Source organism: Onychomys torridus, chromosome 14 (assembly GCF_903995425.1).
Source record: "Onychomys torridus chromosome 14, mOncTor1.1, whole genome shotgun sequence".
NCBI lineage: Eukaryota > Metazoa > Chordata > Mammalia > Rodentia > Cricetidae > Onychomys > Onychomys torridus.
In genome coordinates this window covers 939,301-960,047 of record NC_050456.1, presented here as the reverse complement: position 1 = coordinate 960,047, position 20,747 = coordinate 939,301, and the positions used below count along the sequence as shown (strand labels likewise).

At 41.6% G+C, this 20,747-nt stretch overlaps 1 protein-coding gene across 1 annotated transcript in view; it reads right to left on the bottom strand.

Moving 5' to 3' along the window:
• Window positions 1-20,747, bottom strand: part of Cog5 (component of oligomeric golgi complex 5) — a 332,454-nt gene that overhangs the window by 3,587 nt on the left and 308,120 nt on the right. The window contains exons 20-21 of the mRNA XM_036205395.1: window positions 9,136-9,262; window positions 8,437-8,516 (exon numbers count right to left, since the gene is read on the bottom strand). Of these exons, the coding sequence (XP_036061288.1) occupies window positions 8,437-8,516; window positions 9,136-9,262 (207 nt within the window). The remainder of the gene's footprint in view (window positions 1-8,436; window positions 8,517-9,135; window positions 9,263-20,747) is intronic.

The following is a 20,747-nucleotide window of genomic DNA, read 5'->3' as shown; positions in this document are numbered from 1 at the left end:
AGTGACAAGACTTTCCAAGACAAGACCAGATTTAAACAATAGTTATCCACAAATCCAGCCCTACAGAAAGCACTAGAAGGAAAATTCCAACCTAAGGAAGGCAGATACACCCATGAAAACACAGGCAATAGATAACACCACAGCAGTAAACCCCAAAGAAGAGAAGTACACATACACTACCACCAAAAAATAAAAATAATAACAGGAACAATCACTGGTCATTAATATCCCTTAATATCAATGGACTTAATTCACCTATAAAAAGACACAGACTTACAGAATGGATACAAAAACAGGACCCATCTTTCTGCTGCATACAAGGAACACACCTCAAATTCAAAGACAGACACCTCCTAAGAATAAAAGGCTGGGAAAAGTCTTTCCAATCAAATGGTCTTAAGAAGCAAGCTGGTGTAGCCATCTTAATATCCAGCAAAATAGACTTCAAACTAAAATCAATCAAAAGAGATGATGAAGGACATTACATACTCATCGTAGGAAAGATCCACCAAGATGAAGTCTCAATTCTGAACATTTATGCCCCAAACACAAGGGCACCCACATACGTAAAAGAAACATTACTAAAGCTTAAATCACATATAAAACCCACATAGTGGGAAACTTCAACACCCCACTTTCACCTCTGGACAGATCGGCCAAATTGAAACTTAACAGAGACATAATGGTCTTAACTGATGTTATGGATCAAATGGACTTAATTGATATCTACAGAACATTCCACCCGAACAAAAAAGAATATACCTTCTTCTCAGCACCCCATGGAACCTTCTCTAAAATCAACCACATACTTGGCCACAAAGCAAATCTCAACAGATACAAAACAATTGGAATAACCTCCTGTGTTCTATCAGACCACCATGGTTTAAAGTTAGATTTCAACAACAGAAAAAACTACAGAAATCCTACAATCTCATGGAAACTGAATAATGCTCAACTGAATCACCAATGGGTTAAGGAAGAAATAAAGAAAGAAATTAAAGAATTCCTAGAGGTCAATGAAAATGAATACACCACATACCCAAACTTATGGGATACTATGAAAGCAGTGCTAAGAGGGAAATTCATAGCACTAAATGCCCACATAAAGAAGCTGGAGAAATCTCATGCTAGTGACTTGACAGCATACCTGAAAGCCCTTGAACAAGAAGAAGCAAAGTCTACCAGGAGGAACAGACGCCAGGAAATTATTAAATTGAGAGGTGAAATCAATAAAATAGAAATAAAGAGAACAATACAAAGGATTAATAAAACAAAGAGTTAGTTCTTTGAGAAGATCAACAAGATAAGAGAAGCCTTTATCCACACTAACCAAAAGACAGAGAGAGAGCATCTAAATTAACAAAATCAAAAATGAAAAGGGGGACATAACAACAGACAATGACGAAATCCAGAGAATCATCAGGTCATACTTCAAAAACCTCTACTCCACAAAACTGGAAAATCTAAAAGAAATGGATAATTTTCTGGATAGGTACCACATACCTCAGTTAAATCAAGACCAGATAAACCATTTAAATAGTCCAATAACCCCTAAGGAAATAGAATCAGTCATTAAAAGTCTCCCAACCAAAAAAAGCCCAGGACCAGATGGTTTCACTGCAGAATTCTACCAGATCTTCAAAGAAGACTTAATACCAATACTCTTTAAATTGGTCCACACAATAGAAGCAGAAGGTATATTACCAAACTCCTTCTATGAGGCTACAATTACCCTGATTCCTAAACCAAACTAAGATGCAACAAAGAAAGAGAACTACGGAACAATCTGCCTCATGAACATTGATGCAAAAATACTCAATAAAATACTGGCAAACAGACTCCAAGAACACATCAAAACAATTATCCACCATCATCAAGTAGGCTTCATCCCAGGGATGCAAGGGTGGTTCAACATACGAAAGTCGTCAATGTAATATACCATATAAACAAACTCAAAGAAAAAAACCACATGATCATCTCACTAGATACAGAAAAGGCATTTGACAAAATCCAACACCACTTCATGATAAAGGTCTTGGAGAGATCAGGAATACAGGGAACATATCTAACCATAATAAAGGCAATCTACAGCAAGCCAACAGCCAACATCAAATTAAATGGAGAGAAACTCAAAGCAATACCACTAAAATCAGGAACAAGACAAGGTTGTCCCCTCTCCCCATACTTATTCAATATAGTACTTGAAGTTCTAGCCAGAGCTATAAGGCAACATAAGGAGATTAAGGGGATACAAATTGGAAAGGAAGAAGTCAAGCTCTCCCTATTTGCAGATGACATGATAGTATACATGAGTGACCCCAAAAATTCAACCAAGGAACTGATACAGGTAATAAAAACCTTCAGCAACATAGCAGGATACAAGATCAACTCAAAAAAATCGGCAGCCCTCCTATGTACAATAGATAAACAGGCTGAGAAGGAAATCAGAGATACATCACCCTTTACAATAGCCACAAATGATATAAAATACCTTGGGGTTACTCTAACTAAGCATGTGAAGGACCTATATGACAAGAACTTTAAGTCCCTGAAAAAAGAAATTGAAGATGTCAGAAAATGGAAAGATCTCCCATGCTCATGGATAGGCAGGATTAACATAGTAAAAATGGCGATCTTACCAAAAGCAATCTACAGATTGAACGCAATCCCCATCAAATTACCAACACAATTCTTCACAGATCTGGAAAGGATAATACTCAACTTCATATGGAAAAACAAAAAACCCAGGATAGCCAAAAGAATCCTCTACAATAAAATAACCTCTGGAGGCATCACAATCCCCGACCTCAAACTCTACTATAGCTTGGTACTGGCATAAAAACTGACATGTGGACCAATGGAATTGAATTGAAGTCCCTGACATTAACCCGCACACCTATGAACATATAATTTTTGACAAAGAAGCCAAAATGTACAGTGGAAAAAAGAAAGCATCTTCAACAAATGGTGCTGGCATAACTGGATGTCAATGTGTAGAAGGCTGCAAATAGATCCATATCTGTCACCATGCACAAAACTTAAGTCCAAGTGGATCAAAGACCTCAACATAAATCTAGCTACTCTGAACCTGATAGAAGAGAAAGTAGGAAGTACTCTTGAACGCATTGGCACTGGAAATCACTTCCTAAATATAACTAACCAGTAGTACAGACACTGAGAGAAACAATCAATCAATGGGACCTGTTGAAACTGAGAAGCTTTTGTAGAGCAAAGGACATGGTCAACAAGACAAAGCGACAGCCTACAGAATGGGAAATGTCTTCACCAACCCCACATCTGACAGAAGGCTGATATCCAGAATATATAAAGAACTCAAGAAATTAGACATCAAAATGCTCAACAGTCCAATTAAGAAATGGGCTATAGAACTAAACAGAGAATTCTTAACAGAGGAAGTTCAAATGGCTGAAAGACATTTAAGGAATTGCTCAACATCCCTAATTATCCAGGAAATGCAAATCAAAATGACTCTGAGATACCACCTTACACCCCCAGAATGGCTAAGATAAAAAACTCAGAAGACAGCTTATGCTGGGGAACTCTCCTCCACTGCTGGTGGGAATGCAAGCTTGTGCAGCCACTTTGGAAATCAATATGGCGCTTCCTTAGGAAATTGGGAATCCATCTCCCCCAAGACCCAGCTATAGCACTCTTGGGCATATACCCAAGGAATGCTCAATCATACCACAAGGGCTATGTTCATATCAGCATTGTTTGTAATAGCCAGAAACAACCTAGATGCCCTTCAACTGAAGAATGGATAAAGAAAATATGGTACATATACACAATGGAGTACTACTCAGCAGAGAAAAACAATGACATCATGAGGTTTGCAGGTAAATGGATGGATCTAGAAAAATCATCCTGAGTGAGGTAACCCAGACCCAGAAGGACATGGTATGTACTCACTCATAGGAGGATACCAGATGTAAAACAAAGATGACTAGACTGCTACACAACTTCAGGGAGGCTACCTAGAAAACGGTACCCTAAGAAAGACCCACAGATCACCCAATGACAGAGAAATGGATGAGATCTACATGAACAACCTGGACGACAGTGGGAGTAATGAAGGGCAAGATTTGAGGGAAATAAAGCTTAGGGGAGCAGGAGATCCCAGTTGGATCAAGAACAGAAAGGGAGAATAAGGAATAACGACCATGATAAATGAAGAACACATGAGAACAGGAATAGGCAGAGTGCTGGAGAGGTCCCAGAAATCCACAATGATACATTCTCTGTAGACTACTGGCAATGTTCGAGAGAAAACCTGATCTGACCTAGACTGGTGATCAGAGATGGCCAAACACCCTGACAGTCAAGCTGGAACTCTCATCCAATAACTGATGGAAGTGGATGCAGAGATCCTCAGCCAGGCCCTAGGTGGAGCTCCAGGTGTCCAACTGTCGAGAAAGTGGAGGGATTATAAGAGTGTGAATTGTTGAGACAAGATTAGAAAAGCACAGGGACAAATAGCCAAATGAATGGAAGCACATGAATTATGAACCAAAGGCTGTGGAGCCCCCAGCTGGATCAGGCCCTCTGGATAAGTGAGACAGTTGAATAGCTTGAACTGTTTGGGAGGCATCCAGGCTGTGGGACTGGGACCTGTCCTTAGTGCATGAGCTGGCTGTTTGGAACCTTGGGCTTATACAGGGACACTTCGGTCAGCCTGGAAAGTGGGGACTGGACCTGCCTGTACTGAATCCACCAGTTTTAAATGAATCCCCAGGGGAGTCTTGGCCCAGGAGGAGATGGAAATGGAGGGGAGGGGCTGGGGGTAAGGTGGGGATGGGGGAGGAGGCGAGAGGAGGGAGGACAGGGGAACCCATGACTGATGTGTAAAATTAAAACATAAATATAGTAATAATAATAATAATAATAATAATAATAATAATAAATAAAAATAAATTAAATTTAAAAAAGCTAGCTTCTCTAATAAGATGGTATTTAGGTCTTAGGCTCAGCCTCAAGTCTCATTTAATAAGCAATTCTTAACTATCAGAGTAGAAGTCAATGTTCTTAGCAGTATTTTGTGAGATGTTTCAGTGCATATCAGAGCCAACCCTTAGTGAATTATTTCTCTATGAAGAAAATTGTTTCCTTTCCAATTGCCATGCCCATTTGGGCAGGTGTCCCACAAATGTCCTTAGAGACTAGCTGAGAGAGACAGTAGAGAGTAACTCCAAGGGCTTGGGGTGTGTGCATTCACATGTGTACACACATACATATTTGCCAGTCTACGAAATAAGTGTGGGAAATCTCATCCATGCACAGAGTGGACTCATTGCCTGTGCTCTATTCACAAAACGCACTTTAGAAGCAACCGGAGTCTTCTGCATTTGAAGGGAGAAGCTATGTAAATCATACAGCACACAGACGAGACTCATAAATTTGGTTAGCTTTCTTTTCTCTTGATAGCCATCACAAACACCATCAGAACTACAGTAAGAAAACAGATTAAGCTGCTCTCCCACATAAAATCAGGGCAAGGTTTTTAAGCACTTACTACATTACTTCATTTGCTTCAGCAAAACATTAGCTTTCTTGGAAGTCAGGCCAAGCATTATGTAAGAGGTTTGTGAACATGACTGCCGAAGTTCCCGTCAGTGAGGAAAGGCAATGATGTAAGAACTGAAGGACTGACTGGCTTGTGTTAGGAGAGTACACTGTTACATGATACACCCACCAAGTAGATGTTTTATAAACAGCAATTTATTTTTCAGGCATTAAAATTCATTGTGATTAGTACTGAAATCCTAAGTGATCTCTTGTACCTGTACCCCCAAAAGCATTTAGGACCCAGCTTTTTCCTCGTTTCACAGTTCATTACACATGTATCTCAGGCACTTAGTTCCTGGAACTGGCATCTACTGGAAGACATAGGCACAAGGAGGCACCCAACATTTTAAGATTTTTAGAAAAAGACAATCTGGGAAAAATAAGGTTCCAGCCTATGGGTTCTGGACAATGGCAAGAGGCCTAAGGGTCCACAGATTCATATGATAGCCAATGTTTTCTGTAACAATAGATAAATGCCATAAGGTTGATAAAGTCTAAATGGTTTCGACCTCAGTGTCCTCAAAGGGCTACAATAAGATGCATTGCTTCTCTCCTACTAAGACACATAGGTTTGTGGCAGATCCAACCATTTCTGCAGACCCTGGGGAATTTTTGATCCAAATGTCTGGAGCACCTTCCTGGTGGCTGAGCTGGTACACACACACACACACACACACACACACACACACACACACACACCCGCATCTCCACATGGCCTGGATCAGTGATGGCTCTGACTTTAAAGTCAACTCCACTGTTATCTATTCAAGTTCCAGAAGAACACCTGAGGTCACAAGGCAACAGAACAGGGCAGAAGAGAACTCACCATCTATTCTGTGGCTGTGCTTTACTGTTGAGCACTCTGCCATACTTCTAACAGCCTAACAGATGACTGGGAGGGAGCAAAGTGAGGCTCCGCCAAGGCTGAAGGAAATGCTGGCATTAGACCAACACTTGCTCTGGGTCTATCTATAGGGAGAGAATCCTCCAGTGATGATAGGTAGGTGGGATCAAAATTCCATTTTGAGGTAACAGATAAGACAGTATAACCTCTAAGGCAAAGGCCCTTCCTTGCCAAGAGCCAGGCTGCTGTGGCAGTACAGTTTCTGTGGATCCCCAAGGCAGGCTGCACTTCCTGCTTGAGGCAGGAAGGTTTTGGGATCTGCACATGAGGGCTGATGAGAGGTGGCTCTTATGAGCATGGCTTTCACTTGCTAAGTATGGACTTAGTAACAGCACTGCAGCAGAACTGTGATCACCTATAGCAGGACAGCCATGTGGATGAGCTCACTACAAGACCTTAACATGACAAAATCCTGTTGACTCCTCTCCAATACCAAGTATGTTGAAGCTGAGTGACCGGGACTCAGACAAAAAAAGAGATGTTGTAAATCAATGAGTTAGAGGAGACCCAAACTCCCTAACATCTGAAGCTTTTTCCAAAAGCATGTTTAATGAGGCCTGGGTACTGACAGAAAGCTTACCCAGCAGCCTTTCCCATTTCAGGGTCAGTTTCCTAGTGAGGAAAAGAGCCTAGTTCCTTGTCCCACACAGGCTTCCTGAGGCTCTGATGCCAGTCTCAGAAGCTGATAGGCTCCTAGCTTCTTCAGTGACATGCTTTCTCTGAAAAGTGCACCATGTTCCAACTGTGGCAGTGGGTAACACCTTCCCATATGTGCTTCATACCTGCACTGAGGATCAGATGGGCTAGCTGGCCTGCCATATATCCACAGACCTACATGGGCAGGGAAGAGAATGACTTCAGGGACTAGAGAGCAATGCTAGCTGGAATCAGAGAATAAGCTGGAAAGGAGTTGACTAATGATGTTGTTTCCTAGCATGGCTGGTTAGGTGAGGGCAACCTCTTATGACAGGGCATATAGGAAAGAAAGGTGTGTGAGGGAATGATTAAATTCAAACATTTGGGGGCCGAGATTCCTGTGGTGTATGAGTGCAGATGTCTGAGAACAAGTTTACTGGCCTAAGGCCCCATGCAAGTGAGTCCTATACCTGGGATTTATGGGAGGCAGGGGAGAGGCTACAAGAAGTATGTGTTTACACCAGTTCAACTGTGGACAAAAAGTCTATATAGACTGAGACAAAAAGCTAGAAACAAAACGTGGACAATGACATTTAAGAAACAGATAAAAGGAAGCAATTCAGCAGATGGAATGGGTGGGGAAGAGACCAGAAAAGCAGAAACAAGTGAGGCTGAGAGAAGATGGGGCCACTTAAGAGCTCAGCCTCCCATGTCAATAAAGTATGCTGAGTCAGCTGAACTAAAGGAAATGCTGGCCGATTCTGGCAAAGCTATGGGGTTGGGGAGGTCTCCGGTGATGTCTTCTAATGAGGGGTTGAGAAGGGAGTACTGATGGTAGAAACATGCTCAAGCTGCACGGACAAATGCACCTCACCACGCTCATGGCTGGAGATGCATGCACACACTGGGCACAGACGCACACAGAAATGTATTCACAGAGCACAACCAGAGAACGTACGTTCTGAATGGTCCTTTCCTGCTGAGATCCGTTACTGTTCAAATTTCACTCACATCCGAGTGCTACCATTTCAGTGACTGCAGCACATGAAAGTGACACATAAAATACACAGCCAAAGTGAACTCTTTAATAGTTGAAGCTGTTTTAAAGCTGGAGCTCATGCTCTAGGGTTGTATCAGGCAAAGCACAAAGGAGGGTGTGAAGATCTGGAAGAACTAGACAGCCCTATGCCTCCTGGTACCACTCTTTTGAGTACCTAGCCAATGAAGGCCACTTGAAGATATGCAACTGCATGTCTGCGCCCACACAATCACTGCTCCAGCCCAGATGGTACTCCTGGAAAACTCAGCTTTACCTGAGAAGGAGGAGCCTGTCCTTTTCCGATGGGTGATCGTCCAGCCACTGGGAGAAGCGTGCGTGGGACCACTCTGCCCTCTTCAGGGTTGTACCACAGAGAAAAAAGGACATTCTTTAGCATAAGAAGCACTCCATGACTCTCAAGGTGAACTCACCTTCTGAACTTCCTGCGCTGCTTGAAGGAAGCTGAGAAGGTGGCACAGGCCTGCATGCACCTGATTACCAGGACACCTTAAGATCTGCCAACTGACATGGGCCGGAAAAAAAAACAAAAAACAACAAAAAACAAAACAACCGCCTGCATCACCAGAGCTTTATGAATAGAAATTACTTGTATCTTTGTTTTGTCTGATGATGGTGATGATTGTTGAGACAGGTTCTCTGTAGTTCAGGATGGCAAGGAATGCATGCTAGTCCTCCACTTCAGCTTCCCAAATGATAAACTTGCAGGCGTGAGCACCTGAGTCAGCTAAGACCTTTTTGTCTAAGGGCTAACTCTGGACCCCTGAGGTAAATTTGACTGCCTGCTAAGCAAAAGACTGCAGGGTGCTGGAGTTTTCTTCCACCTCTGTGCACTTTCAGAAAGCCATGCAAGACTAAGGAAAGCAGGAGGTAAGCCAGGAACCCACTCAGTGAGGAGACTTGTCTACAGACTGACTTGGGAGGATTCCATGACGGTTTCCCGCCACGTCATTACCTGGAAGGGGGATTTCAGCTCAGCTGGTGCTCTGGTGAACAGAAACTGAATAATGATGCTGGATGGAATAACATCCCCCACTGCTGGACTATCGGCCACATGTTCACTTGTCTGGAAGAGCAGGGGTCTAGAAGGAAAAGAGGAAGTTAATTCATGTGGTTCAGCATTGAAAGGGGAATCATTCTGCTTGAATATTCTTCCTCCATGTTTTTGTGGGGAGAGGGTTTCAAGACAGGGTTTCTCTGTGTAGACCTGGCTGTCACAGAGCCAGTAAACCAGGCTGGACCTCAGAGACTGGCCTGCCTCATCCTCCTGAGTGCTGGGATTAAAGTTGTGTACCACCACACCCAGCCCTAGGTTAGCTTCTGAAGCCCCATTTTAAAACCTCCATCCAGCCCCAGGACACACGTGCTCATAACCTTACAGGCTGATTCACTTCATGCTCTTTCTTTGGCAGTCACCGCTTATCAGTGGGTCTGACACTACTTCACTAAGGCAGCAAAATTCCTTCTAGGATTGTTTACTGAACAAGCCAAAATCACCCAAAGCACAAAGCGAAGCCAAGTTGGTGAAGTAGTAGGTACTTACCTCCATCGATGCTTGTAGCTTTCATCCTATGTGAAACCTTCTCTAGGCTATCATCTAACACGGATGAACTCAATGGTTCTCTATGCATTCTTTCTAAATGGAACTTGAGTCTTTAATGCAAAGGCATTACTTTGCTGATTATTCCAGTAATTTATGCCAGCTCCCTTCAGTCCTGAGTCTCACTGTCACAGTTTCATAGGAGCACTGTGAAGGGAAATCTAATCCACAACCAATGCTTGGCCACTCTGTGACAAAATCAGGGCAAGAATGATGTGCAGTTGCCTTGGCTCTGAGCTCTGATGGACACAGCTAGTGACTTGATGGCTGGCTGTAGAGATTCTCCTAGGAGAGCCAGCGGCAGTCATACTCTTAGCAGTTCAGATGACTGACAGGAACCATGGAACACAGCCCTGTATCCTATTCTTTTTCTTCAGCCATCTAAACTATGCCAATGTATGAAGGCAGACAGGCCTATGTGAGACAGCCCAATCCCTCCCCTTCCTCTCACTAATGAACATTTATTTCAAGAGCCAGGAGCGTGTGCTCAACACACACTTGATTCTTGTTGGAAACAAAATATTAGGAAAAGATAAGGATATATATCTCCATCATATAAATTGCTATAGCACACAGCCAATGCTATACGACTAGAAGATGGCTTCTGGTTTCTGCCACACATATGCAGGTGCCTGTGAAATCCAGAAGAGGGCATCAGAGTTCTTGGAGCTGGAGTTACAGGCAGTGGTGACGCATGTAAAGTTGGGGCTGGAAATTGAATTTAGGTCCTTTGGATGATTTATAAACATTCTTAATTGTTGAGTCTCCAGCCCAGGATCCAAGGCTTTTGTTCACTACTTTTATAATAATATTATCTCATTATTAAATATAATTTGGATTTTTAAAACTTTCATTTTTAAATCAGCAAAGGCATGTTAAATATTCCAAAAGGCGGGCTGGAGAGATGGCTCAGAGGTTAAGAGCACTGACTGCTCTTCCAGAGGTCCTGAGTTCAACTCCCAGCAACCACATGGTGGCTCACAACCATCTATAATGAGTTCTGGTGCCCTCTTCTGGCATGCATTCATACATGCTGTGTACATAATAAATAAAATAAATCTTTTTTTAAAAAATCCAAAAGGCATTCTACTTAGGGATAACTCTATTTTAAAGTCAAGCTCTTAAAAACTTCAATAAACAAGCTGGGAGGTCGTGGCACTTGCCTTTAATCCCAGTACTTGGGCGGCAGAAACAGGGGGTGCTCTGTGAGTTTGAGTCCAGCCTTGTCTACTGATCAAGTTCCAGGACAGCCAGAGCTATATACAGAGAAACCTTGTCTTGAAAAACAAACAACATCAACAACAAAAGCCAATAAACTGTCCCTTACTAAGGAAATGGAAAAGAATTTTAACTTGGTCCAATCAATTTGATTACTGTTTGTACTAATAGTTACAATGTTACACGACACAGATTAAAGGCTCTGAAAGTTCCGGGACAGACTTCAGCCTCTGAATAAAGTAACTCTGACCTCATTTACTCTTGTCAGGACACCCAAAACTTTGGGTTAATTATTTCAATCTAAATTATAAACAAAACAAACCTAGTCCCTAATAACAACCCCCAAGGTATTTTGTACTTAAGAATTCTCGACAGGCGGCGGCGGCGCACGCCTTTAATCCCAGCACTCGGGAGGCAGAGTCAGGCAGATCTCTGTGAGTTCGAGGCCAGCCTGGTCTCCAAAGCGAGTTCTAGGAAAGGCGCAAAGCTACACAGAGAAACCATGTTTAGAAAAACCAAAAACAACAACAACAAAAAACAAACAAACAAAAACAACAACAAAAGAATTCTCTGTTTCCTGGGCTAGGATACTAATTTATTCAGTAAAATGCTTACCATGCAAGTGGGATGGTTTCAGTCCATACCCCCAAATACATGTAAACGCCTGGCATGGTGGTACATGCCTATTATCCCAACTCTTGGAAGGGAGAGGCTGGTGGTGCATCCCTGGGGCAAGCTGGACTAGTCAAATCTGTGAGGCCTGGGTTGGGTAAGACCTTACTTATCTCAAATGATAATGTGGAGAGAAACTGAAGATGAAGAGGACAGACATCAACCAGTGAACTCCACACACATGTGCATAACACACACACACACACACACACACACACACACACACACACAATATACACATTGTTTTAGCTACCTTTTTATTGCTGTGATAAGATACCATAACCATTGCTACTCACAGATTTTATGGGGGCTCACAATTCAGAGGGTTGGAGTCCAGCATGTCAGGAAGCACTGCGGCAGGCAGGCAGATACGGCACTGCAGCAGTGTCTGAGAACTCACATCTCGAGATACATGGTGGGATAGAGAGAGCTAACTGAAATGGCAGGACCTTTTGAAACCTCAGAGACCATTCCCAGTGACACATCTCCACCATTACAGCCACACCCTCTAGTTCTTCCAAACAGATCCACCAACTAGGGTCTAAAAATACATGAACCTATGTGGGCCATTGTCATTCAAACCACCACACACATTTGTATGCACATGCAAAAAAGTCCATGTTTCTTGATTAAATCATTCAAAATTTAAAATATTTTTTTAAAAGATTTATTTATTATGTATACAGAAGAGGGCGCCAGATCTCATTACAGATGGTTGTGAGCCACTATGTGGTTGCTGGGAATTGAACTCAGGACCTCTGGAAGAGCAGTCTTAACCTCTGAGCCATCTCTGCAGCCCAAATACTTCTATTTTACCAATAAAAAGTAAATAGATTATTATACAGTGACTCCTATTAGAGTCCTATTTTTCATTCTGATAATGCTCTGAGATTTGGTTATTCCTAGAAGATGGATGAAATTCTAACCTCTTGTAAGTCTGAGCTCTTTTTTAGCCCTGTCACCAAAAATACTTGTACATGGGAAAAGACAATTTGTACAAAAGAGAAATTAAAGGAATGCTATATTATTATCTGATTTCATCTGGAATAGAAATCTCTCAAACTGAATTTGGTACAATACTGAGATAATGGAACATATCAAATTATTACTCAAAACAAGAGTTATAATTTGCCTGGCGGTGGTGGCGCACACCTTTAATCCCAGCACTCGGAGGCAGAGGCAGGCAGATCTCTGTGAGTTCAAGGCCAACCTGGGCTACAGAGTGAGTTTCAGGAAAGGCGCAGAGCTACACAGAGAAACCCTGTCTCAAAAAACAAAAACAAAACAAACAAAAAAAAAAGAGTTATAATTTACACTTTAGAACTCAACATTTCCTTTTAGAACTATCCACCCTTCATGAGGTTACAAACTGATTAAAAAGGAAATCTATAATCAAAAGGTAGTAAGTCATTTTTAATATCCCAAACATCAATTAAACCATCTTATCAAATACAAATAACTACAGACAGGGCAATGTCATCTACGCAGTTTAAATATACCATTTCTGGTTGGTTAAAATACCCTCTTCTCTTATCAGCTGCCTTTAACTCCTCAGGCCATACCGTATTTTGATTATGCTGAAATTAGGTGTAATATTCCTATTTTTACATGTCACATATATGCCAGATACAGAGGTTGAAAAAACTGAGACCTGGGTCATGACAGCTGGAAGAGTTGGTGATGTGAATTGTTTAGCATTTCCTGCTCCTGCTCCTGGTGACTGTGCTCCTGCCTACTCAGCCTCTCATCCCAGAGGTGACTGAAACTTTCTAGCACACCAATACACAAAGTAATGTTGTTTTTTAAGTGCACAGAATGTGATTGCTTGACCAAAAAAAAAAAAAAAAAAAAAAAAAAAAAAAAGGAACTGTGAACTGATGATTTTAGAAAACAAACAAACCAAATGTGGTGGGTCCCAAAACAACCTGACCACATGGCAGCCATGACAGGCTTAGGGGCCTAGATACAGCTTCTGTGACAGGCTTACTGGCAGGCAACACCCAGATCAAGGAAAAGCCTTAACCTGATACCACCCAGGGATCCACCCAAGGGTGAGGAAGTACCTGACATTCCAACCATTAGATAAGATGGCATGAGTCTAGCACACACCTATTTTTGTTTTACAGATACCCCTAGAAAATTGTCAGCCAATCAGGGTCCTGGACCTTGGAAATCTCCTCACCCCAACCTCTGCTATGATAAAAGCTCTGCCCCACCTGAGCTCAGGGCTCTCTGCTTTCACCGCTGCGTCAGACAGAGAGACCAAACTCAGAGCTTGAAATAAAAGGTACTTTGCTTTTACATGCGGGATTCGGTCTCTGTGGTGGTCTTTTGGGGGTCCCCGAGATCTGGGCATAACATCAAACAAACCCACCAGATGTGTTAAACATCAACCCACACACCTGTGTTGAACAATGCATTTAATCATGCCTTGATTTATAACTTTACAGAAACTTTGTGAAATCAATAGCATGTTAGAAGATGGTGCTCATGGCAACCTGAAGCTGTGTTCTTGGACCATGACCAGTTATATTTGGCTCTCTTACTCTCTTTGAAAGTGAGTTTTAAAAATCCTACAGATGAAGAACACAAGGACTAAATAACACTATCAAATATAACCAGCAATGGTTATGAGTAAGCATAAGAAACCAGTGACTTTAAAGACAATATTTAAAACATGAAGTTATGCCGGACAATGGTGGCACACACCTTTAATCCCAGCACTTGGGAGGCTGTGGCAGGTAGATCTCTGTGAGTTCAAGGCCAGCCTGGTCTACAGAGTGAGTTGTAGGATAGCCAGGGCTACACAGAGAAACACTGTCTTGAAAAACAAAACATAAAACAAAGAGCAAAAACCAACCAACCAAACAAAAAACCCATGAAGTTACAGGAGCAGGATGAGAAGGAATAAAGAAAGCCGACAGCAATCAGTAAAGACCAACAAGGCCACCAGGATTCATCTAATAGAAGAGGGAAGAAGAAAAGAAAGGGAGCTGGAAAAATGTTTACAAAAACAATGGATCAAACTTTACCATATTAGATACCACCTCTAGGTACAGAAAGCAAAGTGCTCTCTAGTCACCCAGCCTGAAGAGAAGCACACCAAGACACACAGGAAGGTAGCTAAAGCCAAATATGAGTTCAGGGAATGAGACTCAGGAGGGTCTCAGCACTGTCAGGAAGCAGGCAGGCTGAGGTGCTCAGAACAAAACTCCTCTTTAGCCTCCATACATTTGCCTCATTTCACTCTCATATGGAGAACTAGGCAGTAGGCTTTGTTTTACCTTCAGCTACAGAAAATTTAAAGCCAAATCTGAAACTTAGCAAGGAAGTTAATTTTATGATTTGAATATTTGTGTTTTTCATAATTATCCTTCAGGACATTTTCAATGAAAACTACAAAAGATACAAGGGGGAAAGCAGGCAAGGATGGAAGATTAGGAGAAACGGAGGGATGGAGGCAGGCAGGGACCCAGGCACAGGCGCACAGGACGAGCTGTGTCTAGGACATCTGTCCCACAGGCAGGGTATGTGAGATGCTCATAAACCAAGCCTGGTAAAAACCAGTTGTTTTGGGGGTCAGTCACCTTCCTTTGGAGCTTTAAACCACAAAATCTGTCTTTCTGAAAAGACCAGTCTTCCACACTGGTCACTAACACCTGTCTAAAGAGCTCTGAAAGTAGCTCTGGGTCTGCATCTGCACTGCGCACCACATACACATTACTTCCTGTCAGGCAACTCAGCTTGAGCCCTCTCTGTCCCTGATTCCTTGTGGGACCTGAAGCACCAACAAGTTAAAAAAAATAATCACCACCTAAAGTTCTTAACAAAACAAAAGAAAATTGAGATGTTATGAAAAGCAGAAATTCCATACTGTCATTTTAAAGTATTTTAATTTATTAGATTATTTTAAATATAGCAACACTTCCAAGGTTACACATTCTAGCCAGAAGGTAGAGTTAATTAGTCAAGTATTAGATCCCTTAGACAAAAATGTCTATTTCTAGTCAGGGAAAGTCACATTTAAATGACTCATGGCTACACAGCTGTCAGTTTCCAGACAGCCTGTTAAGGCTGATCGTGAGATGCAGGACAAGAGATCCTGATGCTCCTATTGCCATATCCTGTATCAATGCTGGTCCCTTCCATGCCATCTGCCACCAAGTCTACCCTCCCCAATTCTGAGTGAAGGGCCTGAGAAGGCAGTAAGATCACTGAGTACAATGCTCAGAAACTCCCACAGAATTCAGTCAGAGATAGGAAACATGACCCCATTGTGGGACAAGATGCAGCACACAGGACTGCCATTGAGAGAACAGGAAGATGTCCGAAGCCTGCAGGAAGTGAGTCTCTATAGAAGACATTTTAGGGCTCATGAGGGCTGTAGAAGAGAATGATGCAGGAGGCTAATGACTTGGAATAAACAAGGGCTCAAAGTAGAGGTTAGAAGGGCTCTTGTTAGAGTTATTGTTCCTGGTTCCTGTTAGCGGCATGCATGGCTCTTTAGAGGGGTCCTGCTACTGAGCACTTAAATGAAATTTGTGGGCAATGTGCTGCAAGCTGCTTGGTGGCAGCATGAACCCTCTGCTTCTCAAGAGTTGGCAGTGAACATACCTCCGCCATGCTGAAAAGGCTAACAGGCTAGGCAGTTGTGGTGCACACCTTTAATCCCAGCACTTGGGAGACAGAGGCAGAAGCAGGTGGATATCAGTGAGTTTGAGGCCAGCCTGGTCTACAAAGAGAGTTCCAGGACTGTTACACAGAGAAACCCTGTCTTGAAAAACCAAAACAAACAAAACCCAGAAAAGCCTAACAAGGTGGAGCCAGCAGCAAAAGCTGCTGCTTTGGTCCTAGCCACACAATTGTTTAAAGCAATGGTCAAAAAAGGATTATAGATACACAATAAAGACAAATTCAGACAGAAAAAAAAAAAAAACTGAAACAAAACCTCTTTATGGGTTACAATATGTTTAAAAAATGTACACAGGCTTGGGAGAGAGAGGATAAAGTGACAGGAGCCATAAGCCTAAGTGACCCTCGACACACAAGCCACCATATTTAGGCTTCTCTACTCTTTTTTTTTTTTTTTTTAGATCTAGGCCTTGCTTAAGTCTCCATAGCACCAGAACCTCTTCTCAGATATTAGGTGAATGAGCTGCAAGCTGTGGATATCGCTCTGTATAAATAAAATGCTGTTTGGCCAGTGGCCAGGCAGGAAGTATAGGCGGGACAAGAGAGAAGAGAATTCTGAGAGGTGGAAGGCTGGGGCGGAGAGATACTGCCAGCCACTGCCATGACAAGGAGGATGTAAGGATGCCACAAGCCACGTGGCAAAGTATAGATGAATAGAAATGGGTTAATTTAAGATAGAAGTAGATAACAAGAAGCCTGCCATGGCCATACAGTTTGTAAACAATGTAAGTTTCTGTGTGTTTACTTGGTTGGGTCTGAGCATCTATGGGCCTGGCAGATGAGAGAGCAGCTGCAGTTAGGCAGTTAGGCAAGAGTAAATAGATAAGCCCCGGAGCAACATTCCCTGCTGGCCAAATAGCCCATAATTAAGTCCCTTCCTGCTGGCAACCCCCTTTGCCTACCTATATATGCCGTGAGAGAAATATAAAATTTTGGAGCTTGATCAGACGTCCTGTCTTGCTCTCGTTCTTTGTGTCTCTTGTCCCTCTCATTCGCCGGCCCTCCCTTTAGGTCCCTGTTGAAGATCCTGCTGGCTGGGCAATAAAGGATCTAGATAGTCATAAAAATAAAATAAAGTGTAGCACGAATCTTAAAATCAAATCCAGGGCCAAGTATTAGGGTAAATGCTGGAAGATCAGAGAAGCAGAACAAGCCACAGCCACTTCACCTCACCAGGTCCTCAGCTGGTCCTGTTTCCTCAGGCTGGAAGCCTCTGTGATCTCATCCAGAATGGATCTCAGCTGAACTGTTGCTCAAAAGCCTAAAAGCTTAGCCAGGCTCTAGTTCCATGTCCTCACACTTAGTTCCCTATCCTCACGCCTTAAATACCTTTCTGCTTTCTGCCATCACTTCCTGGGATTGAAGGCGTGAGTAACCATGTCTGGCTGTTCCCAATGTGGCCTTGAACTCACAGAGATCCTGACAGATTTCTGCCTCTGGAATGCTAGGATTAAAGGCGTGTGTGCCACCATTTTCTGGCGTCTATATCTAATGGCTGTTCTGTTCTCTGACCCCAGATAAGTTTATTGGGGTGAACAATATTTTGAGGAACACAATATCAATAAAGTCTTTAAAGAGAAAAATAAAATAATATATAAAAGAAATAAGCCACATAAAGATGGAAAATACACAGTGAGTCTGGATTATGTATATCATTACATTTTCTTTGAATTTTTTGACTACTAATGTATGATAACTACAGAGAAACATTTGATGGTGGGGGCTACTAAGTTAAACCAATATATATATATATATATATATAATATATATATATATATATATATATATATATATATATATATATTTAAAAAATATCTTGACTTCAAAATTTAGGCCTAAGGATATGTTGCTTTGGAAAAGAGGTTGTTTCTGTTTCCACAGAAGATGAGTACCTATGGATTGCTTCTAGGCTAATAAGGTTTGAGCGATAAGACCCCCTGAAAGGTCTCCAATGACAGCAATGGCCCAGATGATCCAACATCCAGAACAGCTTCAACGCAACTTGCTGAGACGATGTAGCCTCACAGACTACTACAACCAAGATTTAACATAATTCTAAATTTTCTTAGGATCCCCATAAGATTACCAGTGCCCCCCAATCAGCAGGAAACAGTATAGAAAACTATGGTCAAATTCCTAAAATATTGTTTTTAAATGTTTGTTTTCATTTAAAGGGGGTTGGTTATAAATGGTTAATGGTCATAGTCAATCTCTTTCTATAGAAAAAAAGGGATATGATATAGAAATGATGAAAAAAGGTAGATTATGGTTTATTAATACAGGTTTAGGGTCAATTTTGTTGTATGTATATTAATGCTCTTGTTTGGGATATTATGTTTATGCAGCTCATTTGAAATTGTAATGTATAATTAAGAAATGCAGATTATTAGTCATCTATGATAAACTTATAATCTTGTTAGTTAAGTTTTCTAGATATACAAAGATATATTTCAAATAGGTAGGTAATCTTTAAATACTTCAAAGACTTACCTATAGAATATGTTTTCAGAACTTAGGTTTTTCTGGATAATGAGACATGTCTGCTTCTGGCAATAACAATTACTTCAAAGAGGATAATGGGCATTGAAGAAACTCATTATGGAGTTTGCTTTCAATATGGCAAAAGCTAGCTATTTGGCCAAGAAAACTGCTCTTGCGTAGACTGCTTGACAATATGATGTGTAAACTGGATATGCAGGACCCGTAGGAAAATTGACACTGAACTTTGTCAAAACAAGGTGGGATGGTCCTTCAGGTACCTGCTTCACAGAAGAAACTGCCAGACATTCTGTAGGGCACAGAGGAGAGTGACTGATGAACTTTGCCAAAATTGGCAGGACATCAGATTTCCTGCTTCACTGAAAAGTCTGCCAGATACTCTAGTGTAGTGGGTATTTGCTCTACCCATGACCTGAGGCTATCTGGCCTGATAGAGGTTGTGCTTCTCGTCCACCTACATGACCCTTTAAAAGTGAAGGGGGAGGGGAATCATGAGCTCTCTTGAATGTGGAAAGCTTCCTGATGCATAGTTCAGAGAACTGGTCTGGAGTTTTCCTCATCTTTCCCCCTGGGAAATGAAGAGACAATGGCGTCACTTCATTTTGTATTCATGAGTGTGTGATCCCCATTTCATTCCTTAATAAAATAAGTCTTCTTCCCAGACATTACTCTAGACCTATAGGCTGAAGATGGATGCCCCAACATTACAAAAGAACTTTGAGTAACTCTCCAGACAGCCAGATGTCTCTTGTCATTTCTAGAGTTTTGCAATTAACTTCCTGTCTACTTAGGTAATATTACATACTTCTGGGATCTTTGATGGAGTTAAAGACTAGATAGTTACAATTTTCCTTAGTTATGATAAAAGGTAAATGAGACATAAAACTTTAGATTCACTAAGATAAGATAGAGAAATGTATTCTCTAATTTTGTCAAAAACAAACTAATTATTGTAACTATAATTCTTGCTTGATAACAGTTTTGTTATATGCAATTTTACTATGTTAAAGTTAAAACCTTCCTTTTTGATTGGACAGAAAAGGGGAAATGCTGTGGTAAATCTTTCTGTACACTATGAATGCTTTATTACCATTGGTTAATAAAGAAGATGCTTTGGCCTCTAGCAAGGCGGGATATAGCCAGGTGGGAAATCCAAGCAGAGATACAGGGAGAAGAGAGAGGAGTTGGGGAGACACCAGCGAGCTGCCCAAGAAGCACTGGTAAGCCACCAGCTACATGGCGATACATAGATTAATAGAAATGGGTTAATTTAAGATGTAAGAGCTTAAAAAAAAGAGCTAGCTAGTAATAAGCCTGAGCAATAGGCCAAACAGTTTGTAATTAATTAAGCTTCTGAGTGATTATTTTACAAGCTGCTGTGGGACCAAGCGGAACAGAGAAAAGGCTCCAGCTATAATTGGAGGACAACCTGTGGAGCTGGCTCTCTCCCTCCACCATGCAGATCCAAGGCACTGAGCTCAGGTGCAGGCCAGTGGCCAATGCCTTTACTTAGCCATCTTACCAACCTGTGGGCTCCTATTTTAGGCCGTCTCTTCACAATGATGAGTATTTCCCTTGCTGTGTAGAAGCTTTCTAATTTAATGTAGAACTATGTCAACTCTGGAATTTTCTGTGCTACTAGAGCCCTTTTCAGAATATCCTTCCCTGTGCCTAGCTTAAATATCTCCACTAGTTTCTACCAGTATTTCAAACTTGTAGTCTTATGTTGACGTCCTTGATCCAGTTTGAATTGATTTTTGTGTAGGATGAAAGACAGGAATCTGGTTTCTCTATCTTCAGGTAGAAATCCAGCTTTCCATTTGTTGGAGACACTGTCTTTTTCTCTAATACATGTTTTTGACACCTTTTTCAAAGATTAGGTGGCT